We start from the raw sequence: 26,406 nt of genomic DNA on the forward strand, positions 1-26,406 counted from the left end.
AGATGGAAGTTTGGCAAATCTAATTAAGAAATCCAAGGCAGTGGCACCCCACTCCAGTGTTCGTGCCTGGAAAATCCCATGGACGGAGGAGCCTGGATGGCTGCAGTCCATGGGGTCGCTGAGGGTTGGACACGACTGAGCAACTTCACTTTCACTTTTCACTGTCATGCGTTGGAGAAGGAAATGGCAGCCCACTCCAGTGTTCTTGCCTGGAGAATCCCAGGGACAGGGGAGCCTGGTGGGCTGCCGTCCATGGGGTCGCACAGATTCAGACACGACTGAAGCGACTTAGCAGTAGCAGCAGCAGCAGGGGAAAACGCCCCCAAATTAGAAACAATGAAGGGGTGTAGCCAAGAATATAAATTTATTTTAAAGTTTATAGCAAATATTTAGTACAACTTTAGATTATTGAATTTGAAAATACTAAGTAGACAACTTTGTAGAAAAATAGAAATTGCCTAAATATTTCCAGAGGGAGGAAAATGCTTCAAAAGTCCAATGATTATGGAAGAAATTGAAAAAGTTATCAAAATATTTCCATAAAAACAAGCCAGACCCACTCTTTTCTATGTGAGTTCTTTAAAACTTTTAAGGAACACATTTAGCTACCTTTTAAAAAGTACCCTTCAAGGAACAGAAAGATATTTTTATCTTTTTTATACAATATAAACATTGTAAAAATATCTAAAAATATAATGATACTTTTATATCATTTTTATACATTATAAACTGTTCCAGGACATGGGTACAACCTAGTACCTTTTCCCACTCGTTTTACAAAGCCCAGAATAAAAACTATAGACCAGTCTCACTTGTGAATATAGATGCAGAAACCCTGAAAAAAAAAAAAATCACTGCTATGTCACATCCAGCAGCTTATTAAAGGAACAATCATATATCACCAAGTAGAATCTCTTCCAGAAATGCAAGGATATTTTAATTTGGAAAGATATAAAAGAAGGCTTGGATAAATGCAGACACATGCCATGTCCTGAGAAGGAAAGACTAAAAAATGTAAAAATGCCGATTTCCCTGCATTGACCTAATCAGTATAATGCCATTTCCAGTGAAATCACGATTGGATTTTTCTGAAACTTTGACAGTGTCCTAAAGTTCTTCTTGAATAACTGGGTAAGAATAGCCTTTTTGTTGTAAAAAGTACTGAAGGGACTTAGTACTACTAGATTTCCTATCAGCATTGAGCTACAATAATTAAAAGCAATATGGTACTGATATGGTAGCCCCCCAAAAGTATTAGAGTCTTTCTTTAAGTCGTTAAAAAATTAAATATTTAAAAATTAAACCATAAAATACCTAGAGAAAGATAAGTAGATTTTTACATACTTTTAGGCTGGTCAGAGAAGCTTTCTAAAGTGTATAATACCAAATTTCGGTAATTAGAAGATAGCTAGATTTAACTTAAATACCAAATTTTAAAAACACTATAATCAGAAAAGAAGATAGCAGATGTAGGTGAAAGAGGCCCTTGAAGGAATGAAAGTGCTGGATGGGGAACAGTGAGTTCCTGTTCTCTCACTCTTAACTACTAACTCTCAGTATGAACTTGGGCGGGTTACTCAACCTCTGTGGGGGTCAGTACTCTGATATGGATAATGAGAGGACTAGGTGAATCTCCAGGCCTCTAGGGGAGGCTGTTTGCAAACACCACAATTTCTGTGGTCCCATCCCTATATGTTTACTCCGTTTGAACTTGACACTGCTTTTTCTCCCATCCAGAGGTGGAGCCTGTTTCCCCTGCTGAACCTCAGTTTGATCAGTGGAGTGCAGTAGAAGTGATGTTATGTGACTTAATGAATCTAAGCCTTAAGAGACCTTGCAGCTGTGATTGTTAATTCTTAAAATGATGATGTGGCCTGTGAACAAGCCTGGGCTAGCCTCTCAAAAAACCACATGCAGATGGTTGTAATCCTAAAGGTAATCCCAGGCAAGACTAGCAGAAAAAATATTCAGCTGAGCTCAAGCAAAGTTGTTGGCACACAGCATTGTAAGAAATGAAATAGTTGTTGATTTAACACTCCCCACCCCCCAAAACCCATAAAGAAAAATGAGAATGTGAGTGACAAAATGAGAACATTTCCAGCAACTATGCAACTCTTAAAATCAACTTTTACAAATAGACATAGTGATGGAAATGTTCTAAAACTGGATTGCAGTAATGGTTGCACAACTTAGATTAATTTCCTTAAAATTGTTGAATTACACTTAAAATAGGTGAATTTTATGGTAGATAAGTTAAATCTTATATATACATAAGCAAGCACTTTATCAAAGTAGTAATAAAGATGATCATTTCTAACCTCTCTCTAGTAATTTAAGCAAGATACCATTTTTTTCTCTATCAGATTGGCAGAGTTGCTTTGTTTGTTTTTTTTTTTTTAATTATAGTATACATCTCAGGTTAGAGTATAAAGAGATGGCCATGACATACTAAGTGAAGAGAAGTAACTTACAAATCACTATGTGTACCATGTTGCTGCTGCTGCTGCGTCGCTTCAGTCGTGTCCGACTCTGTACGACCCTATAGACGGCAGCCCACTGGGCTCCGCTGTCCCTGGGATTCTCCAGGCAAGAACACTGGAGTGGGTTGCCATTTCCTTCTCCAATGCATGAAAGTGCAAAGTCTAAGTGAAGTCTCTCATGTTGCTAGTTATGTTAAAAATTCCATATTTAGGGCTAGAAAGAAAACTTATATAGTGCTCCAAAACCTTGTAGCTGACTGAGAGTATTATAAATGATGTTATTTTCTCTGTAATTTTCAGATTGTAAATTTTTTCGGACTCCCATGTGTTTCTTTTGTAATTTCGTTTCTTTAAACAATAAAAAAAGTTCACATGATAAGAGCATTTTTTAAGGCACTTGATACATACTGCAAAATTGCCCTCCAGGAAAGTTGTACCAGTTAACACACCCACCAGCAATGTTCACTTTCATTTTTGAAGTCAATCTAATTTTGTCTCCGTCTGCTAATATTTCTAATCTTATTTCATTCCTTTTTATTATTTCTTTGGGGTTCCAACACCTCCCAGTTTAGTGTTCTCATTGAATTTCATTAGCAGCTGTTTCATCAGTAGCTCAGAAGAAGGATTAAAGTGTTAACTTGGATAGATTTTGACAAAAACCTATAAAAATGTATGTTATTATCTTTGCATAAATCCTATTTAATCACAGTTCCTCAGGAACCTCTCTTTGGCACTTATTTGAAGGAATAGAACTGGCCACCGATGAAACTCCAGACCTCAGTATGTGCGGATCTGTCTGGGTGAAACCGGCATATTCATGGTGTGTCTGGGTTCAGGTCATAAAGGGGATTAATGAAGTTCTGCAGAGGTTCAGGTCAATTCACTGCCCTTTCACTCTTCAACCACTGGGAATCTACCTTGCGTGGGGATCCTTGATGACTTGTTTTACATGGAAATTTCATAAATATCTGCCATAAGTTTTATGAAGTTTCATAAAATATCTGCCAAGAGAGGTATATTCCAAAAGTATTATAAATGAATGTTTTTTCTTTACTTGAATCTCATTTTAAGTGTACTAAGGATATTAGTGAGGTGCCCTTTCTATAAAACAAAGAATCGGTCCCTCTTTTTTGTTTTTTGTTTGTTCTGTACACAAAATGTCAACAGATTTGCTTAAGGTACCTACACATTCTCACTTTCTCTGATCTCTGCTAATAGATGACTAATGCAAAATATTGAATAACCTTTAAAATCAATACTTAATTTTGTCGAGATAATTAGAGATTCAACTCTGACATAAAATACTCACCCCACTCAGTTGCTGGGCCTACTTCTGTCAGAGGATAATCCATAAATAATTCACGAAGCTGGCATTACTCACGGCATTGTGATAATTTTTTTCTGGGAAAATTTTAGCAGCTGTTCTAATATAGATTGCCAGTTATCAGTAGTTGGCAATGCAAGTCAACTTTTAATTATGCAGAGGCTGATTATTCAGACTACAAACTGTTTGTGCCCTGTGCTGCTCCTTCCTGCGGCCTCCTTACCTTTTAGCATTTCCACTGCTCATTAGCACATTTACCAGAAGGTAGGCCTTGGACAAGGCGGGGTGAAGGATACTAAAATCAGTTATGCATTTAGGAGACAGACTAATGAAAGATTTCAATACAGTGTAGAACTGTTGACTAAAATGGAGTCATTTGGATTCCCTGTGAGTTTTATTTACTTGTTCTAATTCTGGCTCTCGACAGCAGCAGGTAGTAGAATTGTCTGCAGAGAGACAGTATTAGTCCTATAGCTAATGTTTTCCTTTCTAGAACATTTTCACTTGATGGTTTATATTTTCTTTATTTCATATGTGCCTACACCTCATTATTTGGTGGTTGGTAGATGGAAACTCCTGGCTTACATGGTGATATCACAATTAAGTGATGGCTTATCAGTTTTCCAGAAAACTGAAATTTCCCTTTCCTGTATCGGTATCTTTCCTGTTTCAACCAGCTTTGTTGGACATAGAGTCTGCTCGTGCTTACACCAAGGCTGCGGAACACAGTTGAAACCTTTCGTACACTCAAGGTTGTGTGTGCTGTGCATCCTCCTGATATGTATGGCTGTCACAAAAATCCGTGCAAGCATGGTGTGAGTCTGAGAGCCTCTGGTTAAGTCAGATGTACAGTTGTAGTAAAACTCGGTGGTGCTAGTATTTTTGTTTGCCCCAAGGCTATTATCCTTGTATAAGTTCTGCCTCCTTCCCAGTCTGTCACCGTCTCCTTGGCCGTTGTCAGAAATCCTGCATCTTATTAGTTCTCTGTTTCTGGACTGTTTTGGGCTGAGAAGCTGAATAGCTATGCCAATTAGAGTTATGGCTAAAATAAGAGCAAGTGGGCCTGCAGGAGAATAGAAGAATTCACATATGAATATAAGTGGTTGAGCCTTGGTGCAGAAATAGCCTCACGGCTCTTTTCCACCACTTCCTTCCTAATTTTCAGTGACGTGGTTAAATTGCTGATTGTGTTTCAAAGAAGAGGTTGCTTGGGATATGGAACTGGAATAGACATAGCCCAGGACTTCCCTGGTGGTCCAGTGGTTAAGACCCCACACTTCAGTGTAGGGGGCACAAGCTTGATCCCTGCTCAGGGAAGTTCCACATGCAGCAAGGTGTAGCCAAAAAAAAAGTGATCCAGAGATTTTTTTCAGTGAGAACTACTACTGATTGATATCCCATCAAATTGGGACAAAGAGCAGAATAAAGAGGTGAGTGTAAGAAATAACTAGTTTAAAAAATAGATGATAGGCCTGTTTAAGATAGCGATTAGGTTACCTGTTCTATTAACCCCCCAAAGACCAGTTAAACAAAAGCACTTGGACTATAAAAGTCTTTAGGAAGTAACCTCAGCAGGTGCTCTGGTTTCCATGTCGTCATGAACATTATGCAACTGTCTTGTCTAGAAGGCTCCCTACTGATAATTCCTTTTTTATTATTTTCTACAAATTCTAATCTTTGGATTATTTTGGGGGAATTGAGACACAGTGGTTAGGTTCCAGGATTCTGGTGGACTTTTCATGTGCTCATTTGCTTTACTTCCTGGGGACCAGAGTTAGCTCTGAGTCACGCTCCATCTGATTTATATCGGATCCAGCTTGTGGAGCTCTGACTCAGCCGGGCTTCAGGCCTGATCGCCCAGCTCATCGGGCTGGAACGGAGGGCAAGGCCAGGATGAATGTCCTGACACATTTTTCACCTTTCTCCTCTTGCACTTTCAGGATCTAAAGAGAGCCTCATTACTGACACCCGGCGGGTGCGCCTTGCCACAGCCCTTTTCCCTGTCGTCAGCCTCCTGAACCATTCCTGCAGCCCCAACACCAGCGTGTCCTTCATCGGCACCATCGCCACCATTCGGGCATCACAGCTGATTCGAAGTGGGCAAGAGATCTTGCACTGCTATGGTGAGCCATCCATCCCCCCTGCTGCCCACCCTTCTCCAGCAGGAAAGGACGGGGTGAACTCGCATGGGCAGGCCACAAAGCAGGTGTCTTCACCTGCCCAGGGAGGGCTGTTTCCTGGTGGAGGCGGCACAGAGCTCCTCACTAGGCCCTGTTGTGTCTACACTACGGTGTGTCTCATGGCTTGATCCCTATAAGCATCCTATTCTGAAAATGGACTGGAACAACTTCTTGGCTTCTTTTCCTTCCTGTCCCCATGACTATGAAGCCTGTTTCTATAGTTACACCCATGTTTGAGTAAAAGGTACTTCTCACATGATGTGTGATTACCAGACCCTCCACTAAGCTGAAGTCTTTTTTTTTTTTTTTGACTGTGATGTGCAGGATCTTAGTTCCCTGACCAGGGAGGCAGCCCGCTGTCCCTTGCAGTGGAAGCTCAGAGTCTTAACCACTGAATCGCCAGGGAAGTCCCCTGCAGTCTCTTAAGCAGTGTTTGGTGCTCTCTCGGTTTCAATATTGGCCAAGCATGGTCTTTCTGTAGGACCGCACGAGAGCAGGATGGGCGTTGCTGAGAGGCGCCAGAAGCTGAGGTCTCAGTATTTCTTTGACTGCGACTGTCCACCTTGTGAACGTGAGAAGCAGAGACCCTCGGCGGGGCCTGGTCAGGGAGCCTTCCGTTGTCACCATTGCAGAGCGCTCCTGCAGGTGAATCTTTCTCCATTCTCTTCTCGTGGCTTTTCTGGGACATCAGTTATCCAGCTGAACGGCCTGAAATCTTTAGGAGGATGCCTTTGGCTCTTGGAGGTGCTGAAAGCCATACTCTCTGTTCCCCACACCTTGATCACCCCCTACAGGACACACAGGGAAGGGTTGGGATTCATACTCTCTCCTGCAAAGAGCAGAAAATCCCACCTAAACTAAGTCAGGGTTGCTCCAGTAAATCACGAGGAAGTCCCAGGTTAAGGGTGCTTCAAATACACTGTGGTCCAGGAGCTCAGGAAGTGTCACCAAGACCCAGTTTTTCTTTCTGCCCCCTCAGCTCTATTTTCTCTGTTATTTAACCTGATCTCAGAGAGACTTCCTCCTTGCAGTGGCCGGATGGCTGCCTTTAGCTCCAGCCTCAGACCCTCCCAGTCCAGAAGGATAAAAACATACAGACTCTAACAGATCTGGGCAAAAGTCATACTGCGTTTCATCAACCGAATACCTGTGGCTGGAGGGAAATCAGAGGCACAGAGATTCCCTCCAACCATTTGGGCCAGAGGGATGGGCCATATCAGAGCTGCCTGCTCCCCGCTCAGCTCCCAGGTACTGACTGAGGAAGGGTAAAAAAGGACCCTCGGGAGAAATCAGAGTGCTCTTGCCAAATGGAGCCACGGATTCTGGCATCTGAAAAACAGCTAATGTCTTAGGGGACCTGTAGGTAGAACATGGAACTGGTTGTATTGGAAAGCTGAAGTCACAACAAGCCCAGCGTCAAATGTGGGGAGGCCTCACCCAGCACCTTTTCCTGTTGGTTTCCTTGTGACTTTTTCATAACCCCTGGAAATATGTCTGTCATCCAAAGTCCTAGCCCCAGAGAGAAGTAAGAGGAACTGTAGAAGCCGGGTGGGCTACAGTTCATGGTGTCGCAAAGAGCCAGACACGACTGAGCGACTAACACACAACACAACGCTAATATGGAAAGAGACTGTGGTCTGTACCAGTTTTAATTTGGTTGCAGAAGCTAAATCTCCCACAAGGCTTGGCTCCTGCTTCCGCTAAAGTTGCTGCCATCAAACCAAATCCAGATTCAGTCCCCCTTGGTCATTGTATGTTACGGCAGGAGTATCCTTCCCCCACAGGGTCAGAAGTTCTGGAGTGATGCTGTAGGATAAATACATGCAGTGTCGCTAGCTGACTCTGGTCAATAAAGAGAATACTGACTTCCGCAGGGAGATGATGTTCTGAGCTGCAGCGGCCCAGCTTGTATGGAATCAGTCGGCAGAGACCTCCTGGTCTCCCGGCTACAGGACCTTCAGCGGCAGGTGGGGGCGGCCCAGAAGCATCTCAGAAACGGCAGACTAGGTGAGACTGGCTCCCTGCTTCGGTCCTCCAGCCCCTTCTCATTCAGTCCGAGTTCACCTTGATCTCAAGGATACTCAGTGAAGATTGAAGCGTTGAATTTAATTATCCCCCTGCCAGCCACAAGATGGCTATGTAGGCCAGTGAGACCAAACCCTTACCAGCTCAATTTGCATGATGTCCTTGAAAAAGGGCCAACTGATTTAAGCTGTTGTTCTCTTAGGCATCAGAGAGTTAGTTAAAGACTAACGGGTTATCTCTGACATCCGTAATCTTTGTGCATATCCGGAAGCTCAGTGTCACTTATTTAAGTTCTGGAGCCTCGTGACCTAATTTCCTAGAGAAACTGTTCTGCACTCACCAGAGCCTGTCTCTCGTCTACAGAGCAGTGGGGCATGTGCCCAGTGGGTTTAAGTATCCTGCTTTTTCCAGAAAGGGAGTTACAAAACCCCTCATTATCCTGGAAAGCTCTGCCTTGGGGCTTGACGTCAGGGGAATTTATTTACCCTACTTTTTATGAAAGTTGACCTTTTTGCTTAGATTTCTGAGTCAGGAGAAGTAACAACCATACATGGAATGTAGCCATCCCACTTCAAACTGAAGTTGGAAACCCAGAGCACATGTGGGGAGGCCTCACCCAGCACCTTGTGCTGTTGAAAGAGAAAACATAAGAGAGCAGCTTTATTGGACCCAACATTGCAGGTTAATCACAACCCAGGGAGACAAAGTGGGATTTCCACATTCAGGCCCACCCATAGAGGATTTAAGGGCTGGAATCTCATTTCTAAGACTGGATTTGTGTCTGTAACGAGTCCACTTTCCTTTGAATTGATAGAGCTAGCCATTCAGCTGTTGCTGGGGTGTCAGAGTGATGCCGAGAGCTTCCTGTCTGCGGAACACAGCGTGGTGGGAGAAATCGAGGACGCCTTGGCCCAGGCCTATGCTGCCTTAGGTATGGCCTGTGTCTGTATCTTCCGCTCCGAGGAATGAACCTGCCTTGTGTGTGCGGTTGTGACCTTGGCCTTGTCTGGTTGGGTGTCTCTCAGTCTTTCATCTGAGGCTGCTCTCCCTTCCATTCGGCTTTCCTTTCCCAAAACAAGTTCATCCACAGATGACTGTGGTTCTCACCGGATCCAGATCTTCCTCTCTTTGCAGGGGACTGGGAGAAGTCAGCGGCCCACCTGCAGAAGAGTCTTCAAGTGGTGGAGGTCCACCACGGGCCATCCAGTGTGGAGATGGGCCATGAGCTCTTCAAATTGGCCCAGGTCTTCTTCAATGGGTAAGTCTTGTTTCCTAGCACTTCGCCAGGCCACATACTGATTTTATACTAGGCTCTTCTGTGTGTTCCTTTTTGCTCTCACAGCACCCCACTGCTCTGTAGAAAAGAGATGAGGCTCTGATGAGGGCCGAACAGTTTCTCTAGGAAATTAGGTCACGCGGCCCCTGGAATGAAAATAAAGTGAAACGTCTTTATTTCCCCTTTAGGAATGATCCCTTCCTTCTGTCCTGCTGACACATTTGTTGCTTTAGAATTTCCTCCTGGGAGATACGGGGTAGCTCTTAGCTCTGAAGGGAGTTTCCCAGGGAGAAGTTGTCTCAGGCTCCCCCCACCCCATGCCCACCGTCATAGCAGCTCTTAGCCATTCTTCTCAGTCCCCTCCCTCCCTCGGGCGCTCATTCTCAGCACCCTCACTCCAGGCCCTCTTCCTTCTTCCTGGTCCTATTTTTAAAGCAGTTGTAATCAAGCACGCGTCTTCGTGCTCCCCAGGGGACGTCTGGTGATGTCTGAAGACGTTTTTAATTGTTAGGACTCGGGGTGGAGGCCAGAGATACTGTTACACATCCATCAGTGCACGGGCTGGCAGCACCTCGACCCCCCAGCTAAGAATTATCTGGCCCCCAGATGTCAATATTGTCAAGGTTGAGAAACCCAGCTTTAAAAGTTGAAAGAACAGTAGGGTAGGTGAGTTGACGGCCTCATCCACTTCTGTAACTGGGACCATTAGGAGGCCCTACTGTCAGTATTTCTGGATGGAATACGTCCAGCCTTGATGAAGCTGCCATTGGTGTGGTGAAATGTTTGAAACTCGGTCCTGGGACTGTGTGGTGGGTGGGCCTGATACCCAAGACGTAGAGGCAGCCCATTCGGTCAGAGAGAGGGCAAAGAGCTGCAGAATCAGGTCACAGACGAACTTGGTGTCTCTTGAGACAAAGACTCCTGAGTAAACCTCGAGTAAATATAGGACCATGTGGTCACAAAGACTTGGACTTGACTTAGCAACTGAACAACAACAAAAATATCGGCTGAGTGCTTTGAGACCTGCACGTCTCTCAGTATCCTGGAATCTTTGTACTTTTTTTTGTAACTTTCATTTCAGACTCTGCCTTTCATTGTGTTTTGTGAGTCTTATCTGCCCTTCTAGACTGTAAGGTTCTTGAAAACAAAAGTTATCTACTCTGCATTCTTCACAGGATGTGAGTAGGCCCTCCACTAATCTTTGCCTGATTGAATACATGGGTTCACTCCTCTTTACCTCCTTTTGGTTCAGATGTGCAGTACCCGAAGCTCTGAAGACAATACAGAAGGCAGAGAAGGTCCTGTTGGTACATTATGGCCCTTGGAATGACGAGATCCGGGAGCTACAAAAGATGAAATCCTGTTTATTGGACTTGCTGCCCATCCCTGTGGGACCTAAGGAATAGGGTGGGATGAGTTAAAGAGGGTCTGTTGCTGCTGAGCTATCACCTAAAATACAGGACCTGCCTGACAGTCACAAGCCTGGTGTACGAGATGGGGAAGGACTTGAGCATCGCAGTTAGAGACAGGCTCACCTATTTTGATGGATGTTTTTTGAAGTAGTTAACTACTCTCCAGCACAAACTCCCATCTCCCAGAAAAGACTTCAAACTGGTATCTGGAGAGCCTAAGCCCTTTAAAAGGATTTTAACTGATCTGCAGGCATCTGGATGTTAGCCTAGGGTTTTGGCTAGACGCCACCTCTCTAAATGATGATGTCGGCCTCACTGGAACATTCCTATGGTTTCTAGCAATAATGAAGTGTTGTGTACCACTCCAGTGGGAACTTAAACTCTTAATAGTTGTGTTGTAATTGAAAAATAGTTATAAAGCCAGAAGTCAGTGAGGCTCCTTACCTCTAGAGAGAGAGTTTCATTTATGTTATCTAGCTTCCTCAAATCCTTTGTTTAAACCGGTAGCATATAAATCATGAATAGAGAAATAAATATGGGGCCATTTTACTGTTGGGCTAGGATGGCAACTCTCAATGTGTTTTCTACTAGTTTTCCAGTCCTCGTTCTCTGGATTTCACTCTATATTCTTGGCTGACTCACTGACCAAATGCTAATAAGATCAAGCTTGTAACGAAGGCTTTATAACACCTCCTTTCTGAGTTATGTTTATTAGCAAACCTGAAAAGAGATTGCTTTTTTCCCCTATCTCCCCAAGCAGGCAAATGAAATACAGACTATGTAAGTACTGAAAAGGGGGAAAAACAGCTTCAGAAGGTGCTGAGGGTGTGGGCATGGCTGCTTGTGGTTTCAAACCTAAGAGACAAGATAGGAAGGAGAACTGTTGTCTGCCTGGCTGTATAGCACTGCTCTCAACATTTTTGGCATCAGGGACTGGTTTCATGGGAGACAGTTTATCCACAGACCAGGAGCGGGGTGGGGATGGTTTGGGGATGATTTAAGCACATTATGTCTGTTGTGCCCTTTATTTCTATTATTATTACATCAGCTCCACCTCAGATCATCAGGCATTAGATTCTGGAGGTTGGGGACCCCTGTCTAAACCCCGTGAGGAGGCCAGAGTCTCTGGATCTGAACCCTGGGTTCTCTGTCACCACTGGGGACCAAGTGGTTCAGATGAGTTAGTGGAAAAGAATTCACACTGCCTTGAGAGCTTGCCCACCCCAACCATGCCCAAGAAGTGCCTGGTGGTTTATAATGCCAGTGCCCTGGCATTTATAATCAGGAATTGAATGGCCTTGACGCTGCCTGGCAATAGCTTTTCAAGAAGCTGAGTGTTCAGAACATGGTTTGCACTCAAACCTTTGAATGAAGGGCAGGCAGAATCTCGTTTATCTTCCTTTCTGCTAATTCACTGTGGCAGAGGCCATGGCTAGTGAGATGTTTGGGTAGAGCTGACTTTCAAGAAGAAAAATTTAGTCCTGTGGCCGCTTCTGTAGTTGTTCTGTTCTTGAAACACTTGGCACGTTTCAAGTTCCTGAAAAAAAGGTTCCGCTGTACTTTGTAAAAGAGGTCCACTTCCTTAAAAAGAATATGGGTAGAATTTTTACATCACAGACCTCATTCTTATGTGAACTAAAAGCTTTCTTTAAATGCTCTATAAAATAAAGAATTATTTCCTGAAGTTACAAGCTTCCTCCCTGATCTGTCTGCATGTTAACCTGTGTTGTCAGGTGACATTAGCTTGACAAGAGGGTTATCTGTGCTTGATTTAAGACCTACAGTCCAAGACTTCCCTGAGGGTCCAGTGGCTAAGACTCCACACTTCCAAAGCAGGAGACCCAGGGTAACTAGGATCCCACATGCTATGTAGTGTGGCCACAAAAGAAAACCCTGAAGTCCTGTGCTTCCCAGGTGGTGCCAGTGGTGAAGAGCCCACCTGCCAGTGCAGGAGACAGAGATGCGGCTTCAGTCCCTGGGTCGGGAAGACCCCCTGGAGGAAGGCGTGGCAACCCACTCCAGTATTCTTGTCTGGAGAATCCCATGGACAGAGGAGCCTGGCGGGCAACAGTCCATAGGGTCGCAAAGAGTCAGACACGACTGAAGCGACTTAGCATGCAAAGTCCTGTGTATTTAAGAGCTGGCTCCACTGATTGTAGAGACAGGAAATCTCTTCCCAGGGGGACTGGTGTCCTAAAGTGTGAACCCCCACAGAGCAGAGAATCAGTCCCAGCATCATATAGTGCAGGTAACTAAAGTTCATATCTCATATGGTGACTTTCTGCAGTTTAGATAGACCCAGCCTATAAAGATGGGACCAAAAAATTCCTAAAGGGCTGTTTGTCTTCATATTAAATTTAACATAGCTCAAAATAGGAGGAGGAGCAGGGTAACAAAAGGTAAGGATAAAGCACTTTTATTGCAAAGTATACATTGAAATGTAGGGGCAGCCTTCGTATAATATATAATCTGCCATCCCTCTAGTGTTTTTTCTTCTGGGGTATTTGAACATTAAGTTGGAGTACTAAGTGCCCCTGGGGTCCAGAATTTTGCCTATGAAGAGAAGGGCCCCTGTGTCTGTGTCCCTCAGTACAAAGATGAAAGGTTGGTTAAGGTGATAGTCCAGAGGGAACGTGAGGCGGGTAGGCTGGACCCCTGGGCTGGAGTTAGTACCCGCCCCATCCTCATTCCACTCGAATCCGACGCGATGTTCCACTTGAGTAAGTTTGATAGGTTTGCCTGTGATCTTGCTAAAGTCTGGTGCATCAAACAGGGATTGCAGCTCTGCAGAAATTGAGAAAGATTTCCATTAAAACCTTGCCTTGTGAACGCTGCAAGGAAGAATACAATCTTGATTCTCAAGAATGCAAGCTAAGTGCGGGTGGAACACTGCTTTTGACTGTCTATGACGTACGTAGAGTTCTGGGCTGGTTAAGGGTTAAGTGACTTGCCTAAGAGCACACAGCCAGTGAGGTTAAGATTAGAAATGAGGTCAAGGGACCTGTCTTGAGAGGTGGTGTTCGGAGTTCCTGTTACAGGATGTTTGCTCTTAAGGGCTTAGGAATGAGTCTGATAAGGAAGGCAGTTCAGTCTTCCCCTCCAGCACTATTAGAATGAAGGGATCATCCCGGGCCCCAGTACTAGTCCCTGGAGGCTTTGCATTCTGCTTAGCAAGGCGGAGGGCTTCCCTTGTGGCTCAGCTGGTAAAGAATCTGCCTGCAATGCAGGAGACCTGGGTTCAGTCCCTGGGTTGAGAAGATCCCCTGGAGAAGAGAAAGGCTACCCACTCCAGTATTCTGGCCTGGAGAATTCCATGGACTGTAGAGTCCATGGGGTCGCAGAATTAAACACAACTGAGCGACTCTCACTTTGCAGCAAGGTGGAAGGAAGGCTCAAAGATTCAGCCCCACCCTCCCCAAGAGCAAAGAGGTGTTGCAGCCGTACTCAGCTCCTGCATGGACTTCGTGAGTTCGCCTTCATAACTCAGCTTCAGCTTGGGAATGGTCAGGACCGCCTGAACAGTCTTCAGTTCTCGGTCTATGTCATGAATGAACTCAGAGGTGAGGCTCTCTTCTATCAAGGTCAAGTTCTGGGTCACTTTCTGAGGCAGGAAGAAGATGATACTTGTGCTCCCGGTCAAGGGCAGCTGGGCGATCTGAAACAACAGGGAGGAGGCACATGGGTTAGTCGTTTGGAGCCCAGGAGCTTAGCGATGGACAAACACCCCAAGCCGCCTTCTCTCCTGGGACCAGGCCTTGCCTTGCTTCCCCGCCCCTCATCTGTGTAACAGTTGTCCCTCTAAGCTGTTGCTTTCCAGCAGCGAGATGTCTACTGATGGGACTTCCCTGGTGGTAGAGTGGTTTTCTGGCATTGCAGGAGGCAGTGGTTCAATCCCTGGGCTGAGAAGTAAGATCCCACATGCTGCAGAGCAACTAAGCCCATGGGCCACAACTAGAGAGTCCTTGTACTGCAGTGAGAGATCCTGCACGAGGCAACTAAGACCTGATGCAGCTACATAAACAAAAGCTATCTACTGATGTTTCTTCAAGCATAAGCCACTGTCTTGTCTTAGCCTAATACCAACTGAAGTTATCTGCTTAAAGAATTTTCTTCTGTGGTTTTCTAAAGAGCCAGAATTGAATTCCCAGGCCTTTGTTCTCTCCCAAGGTTTTCCTGCCAATAGTTACTGATCATCTGTTATATACAGAGCCAGGACTAGAAATGAGCACTGGGAAGAGCAGTGCAGAAGCGGCAATACAGTGGCCCTCTGAGCAGAGGCCTTTAACCTAAGGGCAGATGGCATCGGGGGTCCCAGGAGCCCCTGGAATCACCTGCAGAGATGCATAGGTGGCATTTCTCTCCAGTGCTTCAGGCATTTTTTCAGATTCCCAAAGAAAAAAACTACTGACTTAGAATTTTCTTAAGTCACCTAGGAGAGACTTAGAATGCCAGCAACTTGGAGTTCGAGACAGATTTTGAAAGTTTGCTGCTGCTGCTGCTGCTAAGTCACTTCAGTCATGTCCAACTCTGTGCGACCCCATAGACAGCAGCCCACCAGGCTCCCCCATCCCTGGGATTCTCCAGGCAAGAACACTGGAGTGGGTTGCCATTTCCTTCTCCAACGCATGAAGTGAAAAGTGAAAGTGAAGTCGGTCAGTCATGTCCGACTCTTAGCGACCCCATAGACGGCAGTCTACCAGGCTCCTCTGCCCATGGGATTTTCCAGGCAAGAGTACTGGAGTGGGTTGCCATTGCCTTCTCCGTTTGAAAGTTTGGATTTTTATAAATACAAGTTCTCCCCCAAAAAAGAGAAGAAGGAAAGAAAAAAATAACCAGAATTTGAGTGCCCAGTCTTGAGGACTCAATTTCACTTTACCAACCCTTGCAACAAACCTTGAGTCAGAGGATAAGTTTCAATAGCTATGGCCCTTCAGTTTTAGAAACAAAGGGCTCAGCTAGTGGGGCTTCCCTGGTAGCTCAGTTGGTAAAGAATCTGCCTGCAATGCAGGAGACCCCAGTTTGATTCCTGAGTCGGGAAGGTCCACAAGAAAAGGGATAGGCTACCCACTCCAGTATTCTTGGGCTTTCCTTGTGGCTCAGCTGGTAAAGAATCCACCTGCAATGCAGGAGACCTGGGTTCAATCCCTGGGTTGGGAAGATCCCCTGGAGGAGGACATGGCAACCCACTCCAGTAAGAGCTCAGAAAAGCTCTTAACTTACTGAAGGGCACATGGCAGGTAAAATTCAAACAGCTCCATAACAAGATAAGCCACAGTGAGAAGCCCATCCCACAACTAGAGAAAGTCCATGCTGCGCAGCAGTGAAGACCCAGCTCAGCCGTAAATAAGTCAATAAATAATTCAGACTGCTGTCAGATCTCAAAGGCCATTCTATTCCCATTGCACCATCCTTCCTGAACCCACACCGCCACTCACACTGCCCATACAGACCTTGCAGTTGAGATCAGAATCCAAGCCGTACCGTAAAACGGCCTTAGGGTCTGACATCATGGGGACTTTCACGGTCCTCTCCTCATCCAAGTAGAAATCCTCCAGGGAAGTTTTTCTGGAGTCAAACTTTGTTACCCACTGCCCTGGAATGAAACAGATGGAGTGCCCTGAGACCCAGGAGACCAGAAAGGCATACTGCTGGAAATTGCCCGGCTACGGGAAACTTGGGATTCCCTGATGGCTCAGTGGTAAAGAACTGAGAATTGACCTGCGTCTCCTGTCAATGCAGGAGACACAGGTGTGACTCTTGGGTTGGGAAGATCACCTGGAGGACGGCGTGGCCACCCACTCCAGTATGCTTGCCTGGGAAATCCCATGGACAGAGGAGCTACAGTCCGTGGGACTGCAAAAGAGTCCACTTAGCAGTTAAACAACAGCAGGAACCTGAGTCATCAGAGGCCCGAACATGTCAGGGAATAGCTCTGTCTCAGGATGGGCAGTCTGGACCATGATATTTTGAGGGTCCTGACTACCTTCCATATGTAAACTCAGAAATATTGTCAGGTTTATTCAAGTTCTGTGATAGCTAGGAGAAAGGTGAACTGGTACACACTTCTACAGTGATGTGTCCAGGAGACAGACTGCAGGGAGACCAGAGCTGGAAGGGACCTGGACGTCATGTCATCGACCATCTCATAGATGAAAAGCATCAACGCCCAGAGAGGTGAAGTGACTTGCCCATGCTCACACAGTGAGCCGATCGTTTAACGTGGTCTTTAACGTGCTGGTCTGTAACAGCTTCTTCATTTCCTGGAGCTCAGTGCTTCATGAAGGACTTTTCTCTGGGGTTTAGGGGGTCCCCTCTCAACACTGCCTGATAGACAGTTGTGAAGCATTTTAAGGGGAGGTTGCCCAAAATCCCACCCAAGGCTCATGAATAGGGCTGGCCTCACACTGGGCCCATGGAATAGTTGGGTACCTCACCATGGCCTAGAAGAATGTTATTAGAAAACTAACATGATTTATCAAGGGCTTCCCAGGTGATGCTGGTGGTAAAGCTGCCTGCCAGTGCAGGAGACGTAAGAGATGTGGGTTCAATCCCTGGGTCGGGAAGATCCCCTGGAGGAGGGCATGGCAACCCACTCCAATATTCTTGCCTAGACATGGACAAAGGAGCCTGGTGGGCTACAGCCCATAGAGTTGCAAAGTCAGACACAACTGAATCGACCTAGCACACACACACACACCTGGTTTATCGAGTCCCTGCTGTGTGTCCCAGGCGTGATGCTGGGTCCGTGAGAAGATAGGAGACCACACACACAGAGTGCCTCTGAAACCAGTTTATCTCCCAGTGACAGACGAGAAAACAGGTTCCAAAAGGCCATGAAGTTCATGCAGATCTCTCCAGCCAGAGCCAGGCATGGACCCTCTACCAGCCCCGAAAAAGGCACAGGAGCGGGAGTGCCCCCTTATCTCTGCTGGTCTTTCTCCACCACCCCTTACACTTTGTAAGTACTTATCCATTGTTTGCCTTGGGTTTGGTGACAAGCAAGGAGCCCTCAGGCAAGGAACTTTCCAGGGTCCTCCTCTGTCTTTGACATCGCCTCCTTCCTGGCCCCCTCTTGACACCCACTGTCCACCCTCCGCCGAAAGCCAAGTGGAGAAGCCCTCACCCTTGAAGTAAGCCACGCCCAGGAGGAAAATGCTGATCTCACTGGGCATCTCCTTCGTGGACCTAGCGACTTTCCCTTTCATCTGGGCCTGCACCCAGTTGTTAATCTCCTGAAGGTCTACTCGAGAGTTGCCGGTCAGGATTCTGGGCCTGGTCCCATATGACTTCTCCAGGGGTGGGACAAAGCTGGCTTTTATCCTCAGCTCTGCGAAGAGATGGGGCAGAGGTTAGTGCATTCTTGAGACCTCACCCAACATCCTCCCTGACAGTCTGTGGCTCTGCCTGATCCTTGGCAAGCCCTGACTCCCTGCCTGGCATCCTTCTGGGGCTCTCCCAGACTTCGTGCCAGCTTCCCTGGGCACTGGATGGGGAACGACAGATTTCACTCATTGCTGTTTTCTCTTCACATGACTGCCCTCCCCCAACCCTCCCACTGTCTCCTTCAGCCCATATCCTCTTTCTGATCCTCTTTGTACTCATGCAGCCCCTTCCTGCCCACCCCCCAGTGCCAGGCCTGGCCCTGGGCAGACGTGCTCTGGTGTTTAGAAAGAAACCCCCAGATGCATTGCAGCAGAGAGCCCCACGCGCCTCAGGCAGCTCAGGCCAGCAGAGCAACTCACTCCTCTCAAAGATAATCCGGGAAGCACTCTTAAGGTTCTTCTGGGGGGCGGTGACGGAGGCAAGGAGGTCCTTGTAGGTGCCGTGGATGTCTGGGTTACTGATCAGGTCGTAGTACAGAGCCCGGTGAATGCTGGATTCTGTCCGCTGTTCCGCACCTGCCAAGCGGAACAGGCGTGTGAGCCTCTATAACTGCTTGCCAGGCCCATGTCAGCCTAGCTCTCGGGGACCCTGAACCCTGAGCCTGTCTATCTGCTGGTACCTGGAGACTTTCTAGGCAGGAAGGAATTTGAAGGTGGTGGAAGAAAAATAGGTTTTCCTGAAGGTAGGCCAAAGGCATTAGGCCTGGAAAAATAAAAGGATGGGAGTGAGGTTCAAAGTCCCTGTGCTTCTCCCATCACAGCACTTACCAGACTGTTCTACAGCTTCCTATTTCCTACTTTTCCCCATGAACTCAGCCGTGTGGCCCGAGTGAGAACAGAGACCGTGTCTGCGTGTGTGTAGTTACATCCCCAGTATCTAGCCAAGCCGACGAGGTGGGCACGTAGGAGGAGCTCCTTTAAGGAATGTCAGTAAGTGGTCCCAGGGCCACACACTGTGTCAGCAGTAGTCCCCCCTCCCCCACCTGAGCCCCCACTCCTACGTGCTGGGACCCCTGGGCCAGCCTCTCGGCCCTCATCACCCTCCCTAAGTGAAGTGTGTCCAGGGCCTAGAGTCAGGTATGTACAGAGGGCAGAGGGCAGCTCCGGGATCCTGGGCTTTCTGCAGCGGAAAACTCACCCAGCGACAGGGCAGAGAGCGCCGTGGCCACGCTGAGCGGAGACAGCAGCACGTTGGCAGTGGGGCTCTCGCCGGATCTCACGCGGTACAGGTCGTAGCCGAAGTTGGAGACGGCTGCCGCCAGCTTGTTCACAGGGACCTTGAAGAAGGGATCCTCTTCCTCCACTGGTGCCCCCGTGCTCTCAGGGGCCAGGGAGCCCTGCATTTGAGTACAAGGACCAGTGCAGATGAGCAGGGGGTGACTGGTCTCATGGCTTGGCATGGGACTGTCCTTCTGGTCCCTGAAGGCTGTCCTGCCTGAGGAGGTATAGCCATCTGTTGGAATGAGTCTGTGCCCCCTACTCCTGTGGGGGTGCTCCACTGGGGAGAGGCAACCCGCTAGAGAGGTTAACTGGCCAGCTTTAAACACCAGTGACCTGGGAGCTTCAGGCCTGTGACTCATGGGAAAAAAAAAAAAAATGGAGGGAAGTCCCCCTTCCCAAGAAATTCTGTTCTCAGGCCACAGTCTCCCTGTCTGCTCAGCCTTGCCCACTGCTCCCAGGTCTCCACCTGGACCCTCCTATCAACCCCCCTTGTCTTTCTCGGCCCTGATCAGACATCACCTCCTCCATCACAGACTTGCCCTGGTGGCCCCAGTATGAAGGCACCTTTAGTTCTCTGGCCATTTTTGAGAGTCAACTACCACTTATGTATTAACCACTTACCATGTGTATACCATCCACCAGGCTCTGTGGTGGTTCTTTTCATTTGAGTTACTTCATTTCATACTAGTTGATGTAAGTGATATCCTCAAAGATTAATGTCTTAAAACAGTTCCTTGAAGGCCAGAACTGAGTCTTTTATATTTCCACCCATCCCCAGCACCTACAGAGTAGGTGTTCAGTAGATAAATAAGTGACTGTCCATGTTGGCCCTGTAAGGATGGGTATTTTTCATCCTGTCTTATAGATAAGAAAACAGATTCAAGTTACGGTGACTTATCTAAAATAAAAAAACGTGAGAGGTGGAACCAGAATTCAAACTTGGAACTCACAATAAAGTCCAGAGCTCCTGCCAGTATGCTCCACCTGCCCTGGCTGCCCTTGGGCCAGTCACCACCGCCTCCCTAGCCCCCAACCGTCGCATAGCCTAGGCTTCTTGGCATCCGCCTTTGCAACCCGACGGTGCTCTCTCTGGACAGGAAAGAGGGCTTTCCACGTCTCTGCTGCCCCCTAGTTAGGATCAGAGCAAACATCCAAGACCACCAGCTCCTCACTGAGACCCATAAATAATGAAGGGTAATGAGAAAATCTTCACTGAAGGGCTTGTTAGAGGGCTTTCGCCTTTCACCTTATTGGATCTTCCCCGCCCCACCGCCACTCTGTCCTCTGAAAGGCAGGGCGAGACGCTTTCTGTTTTGCTCTTGGAAAAACCAAGGCCCTGTCTGGATGGAAAGATCAGAGCCTGGCCTGCAGCCTGGGTGCTGTCCAGTCTCCCCGTGCTGCCTGGCGAGGCAGGGATGGGATTGCTAACGTCCCCCCCGCCCCAGGCCCCCAACCACACCCAACTCCTACTGACCGCCTCTGGGCTGGCGTTCTGGCAGCGGCCAAACCCAAGCAGGGCTCCAGTCCAGAGGAGTAGCACGAGGGCCTGCATCTCGGGGCCTGCAAGAGAGCAAAAGAGGAGGCAGGCTGCTTCCCTCACCACCTGCACCACCGGCCGCCCTGGGCAGGGAGCAGGGCCAGGCACCTTCCACCCAGCCTCCCCCAGGGCTGGAAGTGGACCCTCAGCTTGCTAACCCCTCCCTCTCAGCACCTCCCCAGCCCTCCCCCTGCCTCACAGCCCACAGTCCTGTGGCGAGCTTCTGCTTTCATCCATGGTCTGTGCCAGGAGACCCTCCTTCAGGCCTAAACCTCCAGGGTGGTGAAGGCCCAGCAGTGGTCCTGTGTGGGAGTGTAATCCAGCCCAAATGCACACCGAGGCTGCTCCCTGCGGGCACCTGACCAGCTCATTATGTAGGATTTGGATCTATGTCTAGTAACAGCATGGGGGCAGAATCTCAGAGTTAGAGTCACAGAACACAGAGAATGAGGGCATCCAGTCCAGCCCCAGGTCCCCCACAAGAAGCTCTCAAACTCTTCCCTCGAATTGCTCTGTCCTGGAACCTACGGTTTCATCAGGGACTCGTGGGATCTTAGTTCCCTGACCAGGGATCGAACCCAGATCCAGGCAGAGAAAATGCTGAGTCCTAGCCACTGGACTGCCAGGGAATTCCCATCAATCCTGTGTCTATTTTGTTTGCTTATGGCTGGGCCGGGTCTCAATTGCAGCACATGGGAATCTTTTTTTTTCTTTAGATGCGTGTGAACTCTTAGTTGTGGCATGTGGGGTCCAGTTCCCCAACCAGGGATTGAAACTAGACCCCCTGCATTGGGAACACTGTCTTAGTCACTGGACTACCAGGGAAGTCCCCAGTTCTGTGTCTTAATACCTCTCTAAATCCCAGTGTCTTCTCTTGTAAAATGGAAATCAGTTCTTACCTATTGTGATGAGAATTAAATTCAGTGATGCCTTCGTAGCACTCAGCAGGGCCAAAGACAGGTGAGTTCTCCAATGACCCCTGAGCCAAATTGTGTCTCCCTACTCCTGGAACCCCAGGGCCTCCCTTTCCCCTTGGGGAACCAAGTCCTCTTCCTCCTACCAGCTTGGAACCCACTCTGACACTCCTCAGAATTCTTTCCTTCAAGTTAAATAATACCATGTCTTAGTAAGGCCACCCAAATCCCTACACCTCCCCAGCAGTAGCCTCTTTGGACCAGACTCTGATCCAACCCCTGGACCACAAGGGCAAAGGGAACTCTGAGTGCAGGGCTCCCCCATCTCTTGCCCTCCTACATTCATTGCCTCTGTAAGCTCAACCTTGGGTCAGGATGTGGAGGTGGGAGGGAATGAAGGCAGTGGGAAGTTCATAAATAAGGTCTTCTGAGGGCCTTCTGTTTAGAAAGAGAGATAAGGTCCCAGCAGTCAGGACCTCTGCTCTCCCTCCATTCACATTGCTGAGTCAAGAACTTGTAATCTGTCTTCCCTACCTCTCACTTTCCCTGCAACACACACACAGGCCAAGGGTCTCAAGCTCTTTCTTCCTTTTGTATACCCATAAACACATACTCGGGGCTTCCCGGGGGCACTACTGGTAAAGAACCCCCTTGCCAATGCAGGAGACTAAAAAGATACAGGTTCAATGCCTGCATTGGGAAGATCCCCTGGAGGAGAACATGACAACCCACTCCAGTATTCTTGCCTGGAGAATCTCATGGACAGACGAGCCTGGCAGGCTACAGTCCATGGGGTCACAAAGAATAGGACATGACTCAAGTGACTTAGCACACATGCATGCAAACACACACTTTCCTGACTTCTCAGAACAAATAAGAAAATTAAGAGTGCAGTGTGTGGGGAATTCCCTGGTATCCAATAGTTAAGACTCTGCACTTGCAATGCAGGGGACTGGGCTTGATCCCTGGTTGGAGAACTAAGATCCCACATGCTGCGTGGCCAAAAAAAAAAAGAATGCAGTGTGTGATTTTGGGGCAAAGTCCTTAATATTAAATCTGCTTTGGTGGCTCAGATGGTAAAGAATCTGCCTGCAATGTGAGAGACCCAGATTTGATCCCTGAGTCAGGAAGATCCCCTGGAGAAGCGAATGGCTACCCACTCCAGTATCCTTGCCTGGAGAATCCTATGGACAGAAGAGCCTGGCGGGCTACAGTCCATGGGGTCAGAAAGAGTCAGACACGACTGAGCGACTAACACACAATCTTCTGGACAATGTGAAAGGCAGCAAAAGAAAAGATGGCCTCTGAGTTTGTTCTGCTTACGGCTGGATGGCCAGTGGGCACCAGCCTGGCTTTCTCTCTAAACCCTGGGCACGTGTCACCCAGTGAGGTCCAGTGACCCCTCTGTTCTCAGCCACCTGCTCTTCTGCATGGCAGCCCCTGCCACTCAGGGAGAAATTGTCCACTGAGGCAATGGGAAGAACTTTCTGCAGGGCAAGATAGAGCCCGTAACAGCATCCAGGCTCACAGCTGCTCTCTCCACCCGGCCAGCCCCACCCAGAGCTGGCAGGGGCCTTCCCTGCCTGAGCCCCAGCAAACTGGTTCAGCAGAGACTGGAAATTCAGTGAGATGCAGGGGTGGCAGGGCTCAAGGAAAAACCATTAGCTCTAGTCCCTGGGCCAGGGTAGGGAACCGAGTGAAGAGGGAGGAGCTGAGAGATGCCACCCTGGCCTGGTGTTTAAGGAAACCAAGTCCAGATGCTCTTGAAGGTGGATCTTCTCTACAGGAGTCTCTACAGAGTTTGAGCTCAAACCTTGGGTCATCTGATCATTGTTACCACGTGGGTGAGCTGAGGACTGAAGATGCGGTGGTGAGGGACCCTGGCAGGGAAAGGCACACAGGTCCACAGCTGCCAGAGCCAGTCGCCAGGACACATAGTATTAATGGTGCCTCTTTGAACCCTCTACCTCAAGCCCTGGGGATGAGGGAAATGGAGAGATTCTTGAAAGCCCCCTGCAAGGGCAGGGAGAGGGTTGAGAGTAAGGGTCTTCTGCACAGGAGGGCCCCTCTGAGCACACTCAGTGTCTTCCAAGGGGACAACGGTTCTGTGGGCTGGGCCAGGCAGCCGTCACCTGGCCAGGGGCACAGGCACAGTGGTACCATCCCGTCCAAAGGGCAGTGTCCAAGCCGCGGGGGCGGGGAGGAAGTGACTCCTCCCACTCAGCAGAGCTCAGGCCGGCCTCTCGGCCACATTGCCCCAATCAAGAGACACAAGGAACTGCGATTCTGGGATCCTGCCTACCAGCTGGAAGGATACATTTGAGCCAATACATGTGTTTCAGATTAAACCCAGTGGTGAGACAAACACCATCACTCCTCCTCCTCCTCCTCCTCCTCCTCCTCCCAGAACCACGCGGCCTTTAAGCCACATGGCGGTGGACCTCACAGGCAGTGCAGGAAAGGGCACCGCCCGGCCCCACCCCACCATGGTGACCCCACCAAGTCCCCAGGCAACTTTTTTTCTGAAGTCTTGGAACCTGAACGCGTGGAGGCAGAGCACCCAGGGGTTTCGGCTCCCCGCACCCCAGAAGGATCAATCTTGGGAACAGAATTCCCTGGCCCGCTTCCCCTCCCACCCTCAGCCTGGGGGTTGAACTGGTGAACTGGCATGGGCCAGACAATGATGGGGTTTCTGGGAAGCCTGAAGTTCTTCTCTGGCCCAGACCCGCCCCTCAATGTGGCTGGCCCCAGGGAGCACTGAGAGTGTGGGCGGCCAACCTCTCCAGCTCTGGCAGCTAAGCCCCCAAATCCCATACCCTAGCTGAACTCAATAGTGGTCATTGTTTGTGAGAGGCCAAGACCCCATTGATCTCCCAGCTTGTACTGGCAGCTGACTTGGCCAAAGAAAAATGGTGGGCCCTGGAGAGAAGGACCCCGCTGCCCTCCATCCCAGCACACCACCCACCCCAGGAGGGCTCCCCTCAGGCCAGCTGCTGGGCAGTGTTGAGAAGTTACCTTTAAAATCAGCACCAGTGATGTTGAAAAGGCATCAGGGAGCTAAGCCTAAGCCATGGCCAGGCTGCCCAATGGGCTCCCCAGTGGAGGCACAGCACCCAACAGCCTCTTTCCCCAATGGTTGCAGAGCACCCCACCCCAAACTGCTGCTCAGACCTGACCCAGCAGCTAGCCACATTCTCGCTTCTTCCCCTCCACTGCCGTCCTCCACTGCTTTCCAACCCATTCCATTCAAGAGTTTTCCTGGCTTCTTCCAGTGGTGCAGTTTCTCCAGCTTCTTCTCCTAGTGGTTTAGGGATAATTGGGTTCTGACCTTCTGACCTCCAACTCCCTCTGCCGTCCCTCACCTATTCACCCTGGTCCCCAAGCTGGAGGAACTATGGTCTTCCTGCCTCTTCTCCCTGGCACCCCTCTTTTCTGCTCCCTGGAGTTATACCTGCCTCACCCTGGTCACCCCAGCCCAGGGGAGCCTCCCAACTTCCCCTGATACACAAGCGGACTAGACAAGGAGCTGCTTTACCTGTGGGTGCACCGCCGCTCTGCGCCCAGCCTGGGTCTGCACACTGAGGGGCTCCTGTGAGCACCAGAGCCTTTTCTGCTGCCTCCCAAGCCAGCGTCCAGCAGGCTTCAGATTACAGCGACTCCTTTCTTAAAGCGACCTGCACTCAATTTGGAGTCTGTGATTGCATCTGTGATTGCATCATTGTTTGGTGTTAACTTTAACCCACTGCTGGCCTTCTGCCACACACCCCCAGTTCACGCATCAGACTGCAGCACCAAACCTTTCTTTGGAGCCCTGGCCGTGCCCCCCATCCCCGGAGGGCAGCCTGGTCAGCCTGGGTGGGAGCAGGGCTGAGGAAGAGTCTGGCAGGAGGAGGCCCAGGAGGAAGCCAAAATAGAGAAAACACTGGTCCAGAACTGGGACTCGGGTTTTTGCTGGTCCTTGGTTCTGGTACTGAGATTTGGGGCAAGACATCATTCATGGCTTCTCCCTACCCTTGACTGAAAAATGACTGAATGGGACTGGGATGTCTGTACGCTTTTTCAGCCCTGAAATGCTCTGATTTCTGAAGATCAGACGAGGCAGTGGGGAAAATATCTGAGCAGAAGAAATGAAATGTACTGTAAACATGAGTCCTGAGAGAAGGCCGAGTGTGAGTACCTGGCACCCACCTGGGCACCGTAGATTTCACCTGGGAGCAGTGCTCCGAAGCTGTGCTCACCTCAGGGCATTAAGAAACTTGCAGTGTGATTGTGAGACTAAAATACTGACATGAGAAATGATTATAGAGAATGTACCAAAACCTCTTCCAGGCACGTGTGAGTCCTGACACAAGCCCAGTGGTTGTTCAGAGAAGGCGGGGTCAGAGAAGGAAAGGAAAGCACTCTGGGATATTAAGAAGAGAAAATTTAGGGGACCCTCACTGGTGGCTCAAACAGTAAAAGATCCGCCTGCCAATGCAGGAGACCCAGGTTCAATCCCTGGGTTGGGAAGATCCCCTGGAGAAGGGAATGGCTACCCACTCCAGTATTCTTGCCTGGAGAATCCCGTGGACAGAGGAGCCTGTTGGGCGACAGTCCATGGGTTGCAAAGAGTTGGACACAACTGAGAGACTAACACACACACACACACACGCACA

The 26,406-nt window shown here is 48.5% G+C and overlaps 2 protein-coding genes across 6 annotated transcripts in view; one reads left to right on the forward strand and one right to left on the reverse strand.

The window, feature by feature from the left end:
- The window catches only part of SMYD4 (SET and MYND domain containing 4), a 39,806-nt gene extending 27,425 nt beyond the window's left edge, over positions 1 to 12,381 (forward strand). For 2 of the 5 annotated variants that reach the window (XM_025280884.3, XM_044939462.2), the window contains 6 exons: positions 5,745 to 5,927; positions 6,466 to 6,629; positions 7,859 to 7,991; positions 8,824 to 8,940; positions 9,126 to 9,267; positions 10,538 to 12,381. In XM_025280884.3, the coding sequence (XP_025136669.3) occupies positions 5,745 to 5,927; positions 6,466 to 6,629; positions 7,859 to 7,991; positions 8,824 to 8,940; positions 9,126 to 9,267; positions 10,538 to 10,691 (893 nt within the window). In that variant the 3' untranslated portion in view covers positions 10,692 to 12,381. The remainder of the gene's footprint in view (positions 1 to 5,744; positions 5,928 to 6,465; positions 6,630 to 7,858; positions 7,992 to 8,823; positions 8,941 to 9,125; positions 9,268 to 10,537) is intronic. The other 3 variants (XM_006079757.4, XM_025280885.3, XM_044939463.2) reach the window with 3 other exon arrangements.
- A 716-nt stretch (positions 12,382 to 13,097) lies between these two features.
- On the reverse strand, positions 13,098 to 25,439 carry SERPINF1 (serpin family F member 1). Its single transcript, XM_006079758.4, has 8 exons — positions 25,287 to 25,439; positions 20,775 to 20,860; positions 19,218 to 19,416; positions 18,440 to 18,595; positions 17,821 to 18,024; positions 16,148 to 16,290; positions 14,142 to 14,352; positions 13,098 to 13,481 (listed from the first exon to the last, which is right to left on the reverse strand). The coding sequence occupies exons 2-8, from the start codon at positions 20,850 to 20,852 to the stop codon at positions 13,222 to 13,224; spliced, it is 1,251 nt and encodes a 416-aa protein (XP_006079820.1). The 5' UTR covers positions 20,853 to 20,860; positions 25,287 to 25,439; the 3' UTR covers positions 13,098 to 13,221.
- Between the last annotated feature and the right edge of the window lie 967 nt (positions 25,440 to 26,406).

Source organism: Bubalus bubalis, chromosome 3 (genome assembly GCF_019923935.1).
Source record: "Bubalus bubalis isolate 160015118507 breed Murrah chromosome 3, NDDB_SH_1, whole genome shotgun sequence".
Taxonomy (NCBI): Eukaryota; Metazoa; Chordata; class Mammalia; order Artiodactyla; family Bovidae; genus Bubalus; species Bubalus bubalis.

Excerpts from the sequence above, each read along its gene's own strand:
- SERPINF1 (XM_006079758.4), bottom strand. The coding sequence starts at position 20,852 with ATGCAGGCCCTCGTGCTACTCCTCTGGACTGGAGCCCTGCTTGGGTTT. Across the intron at positions 18,596-19,217 it reads GCTCTCTGCCCTGTCGCTGG|GTGCGGAACAGCGGACAGAA; the intron begins GTGAGTTTTCCG and ends TCCGCTTGGCAG. Across the intron at positions 18,025-18,439 it reads CCGGATTATCTTTGAGAGGA|AGCTGAGGATAAAAGCCAGC; the intron begins GTGAGTTGCTCT and ends ATCTCTTCGCAG.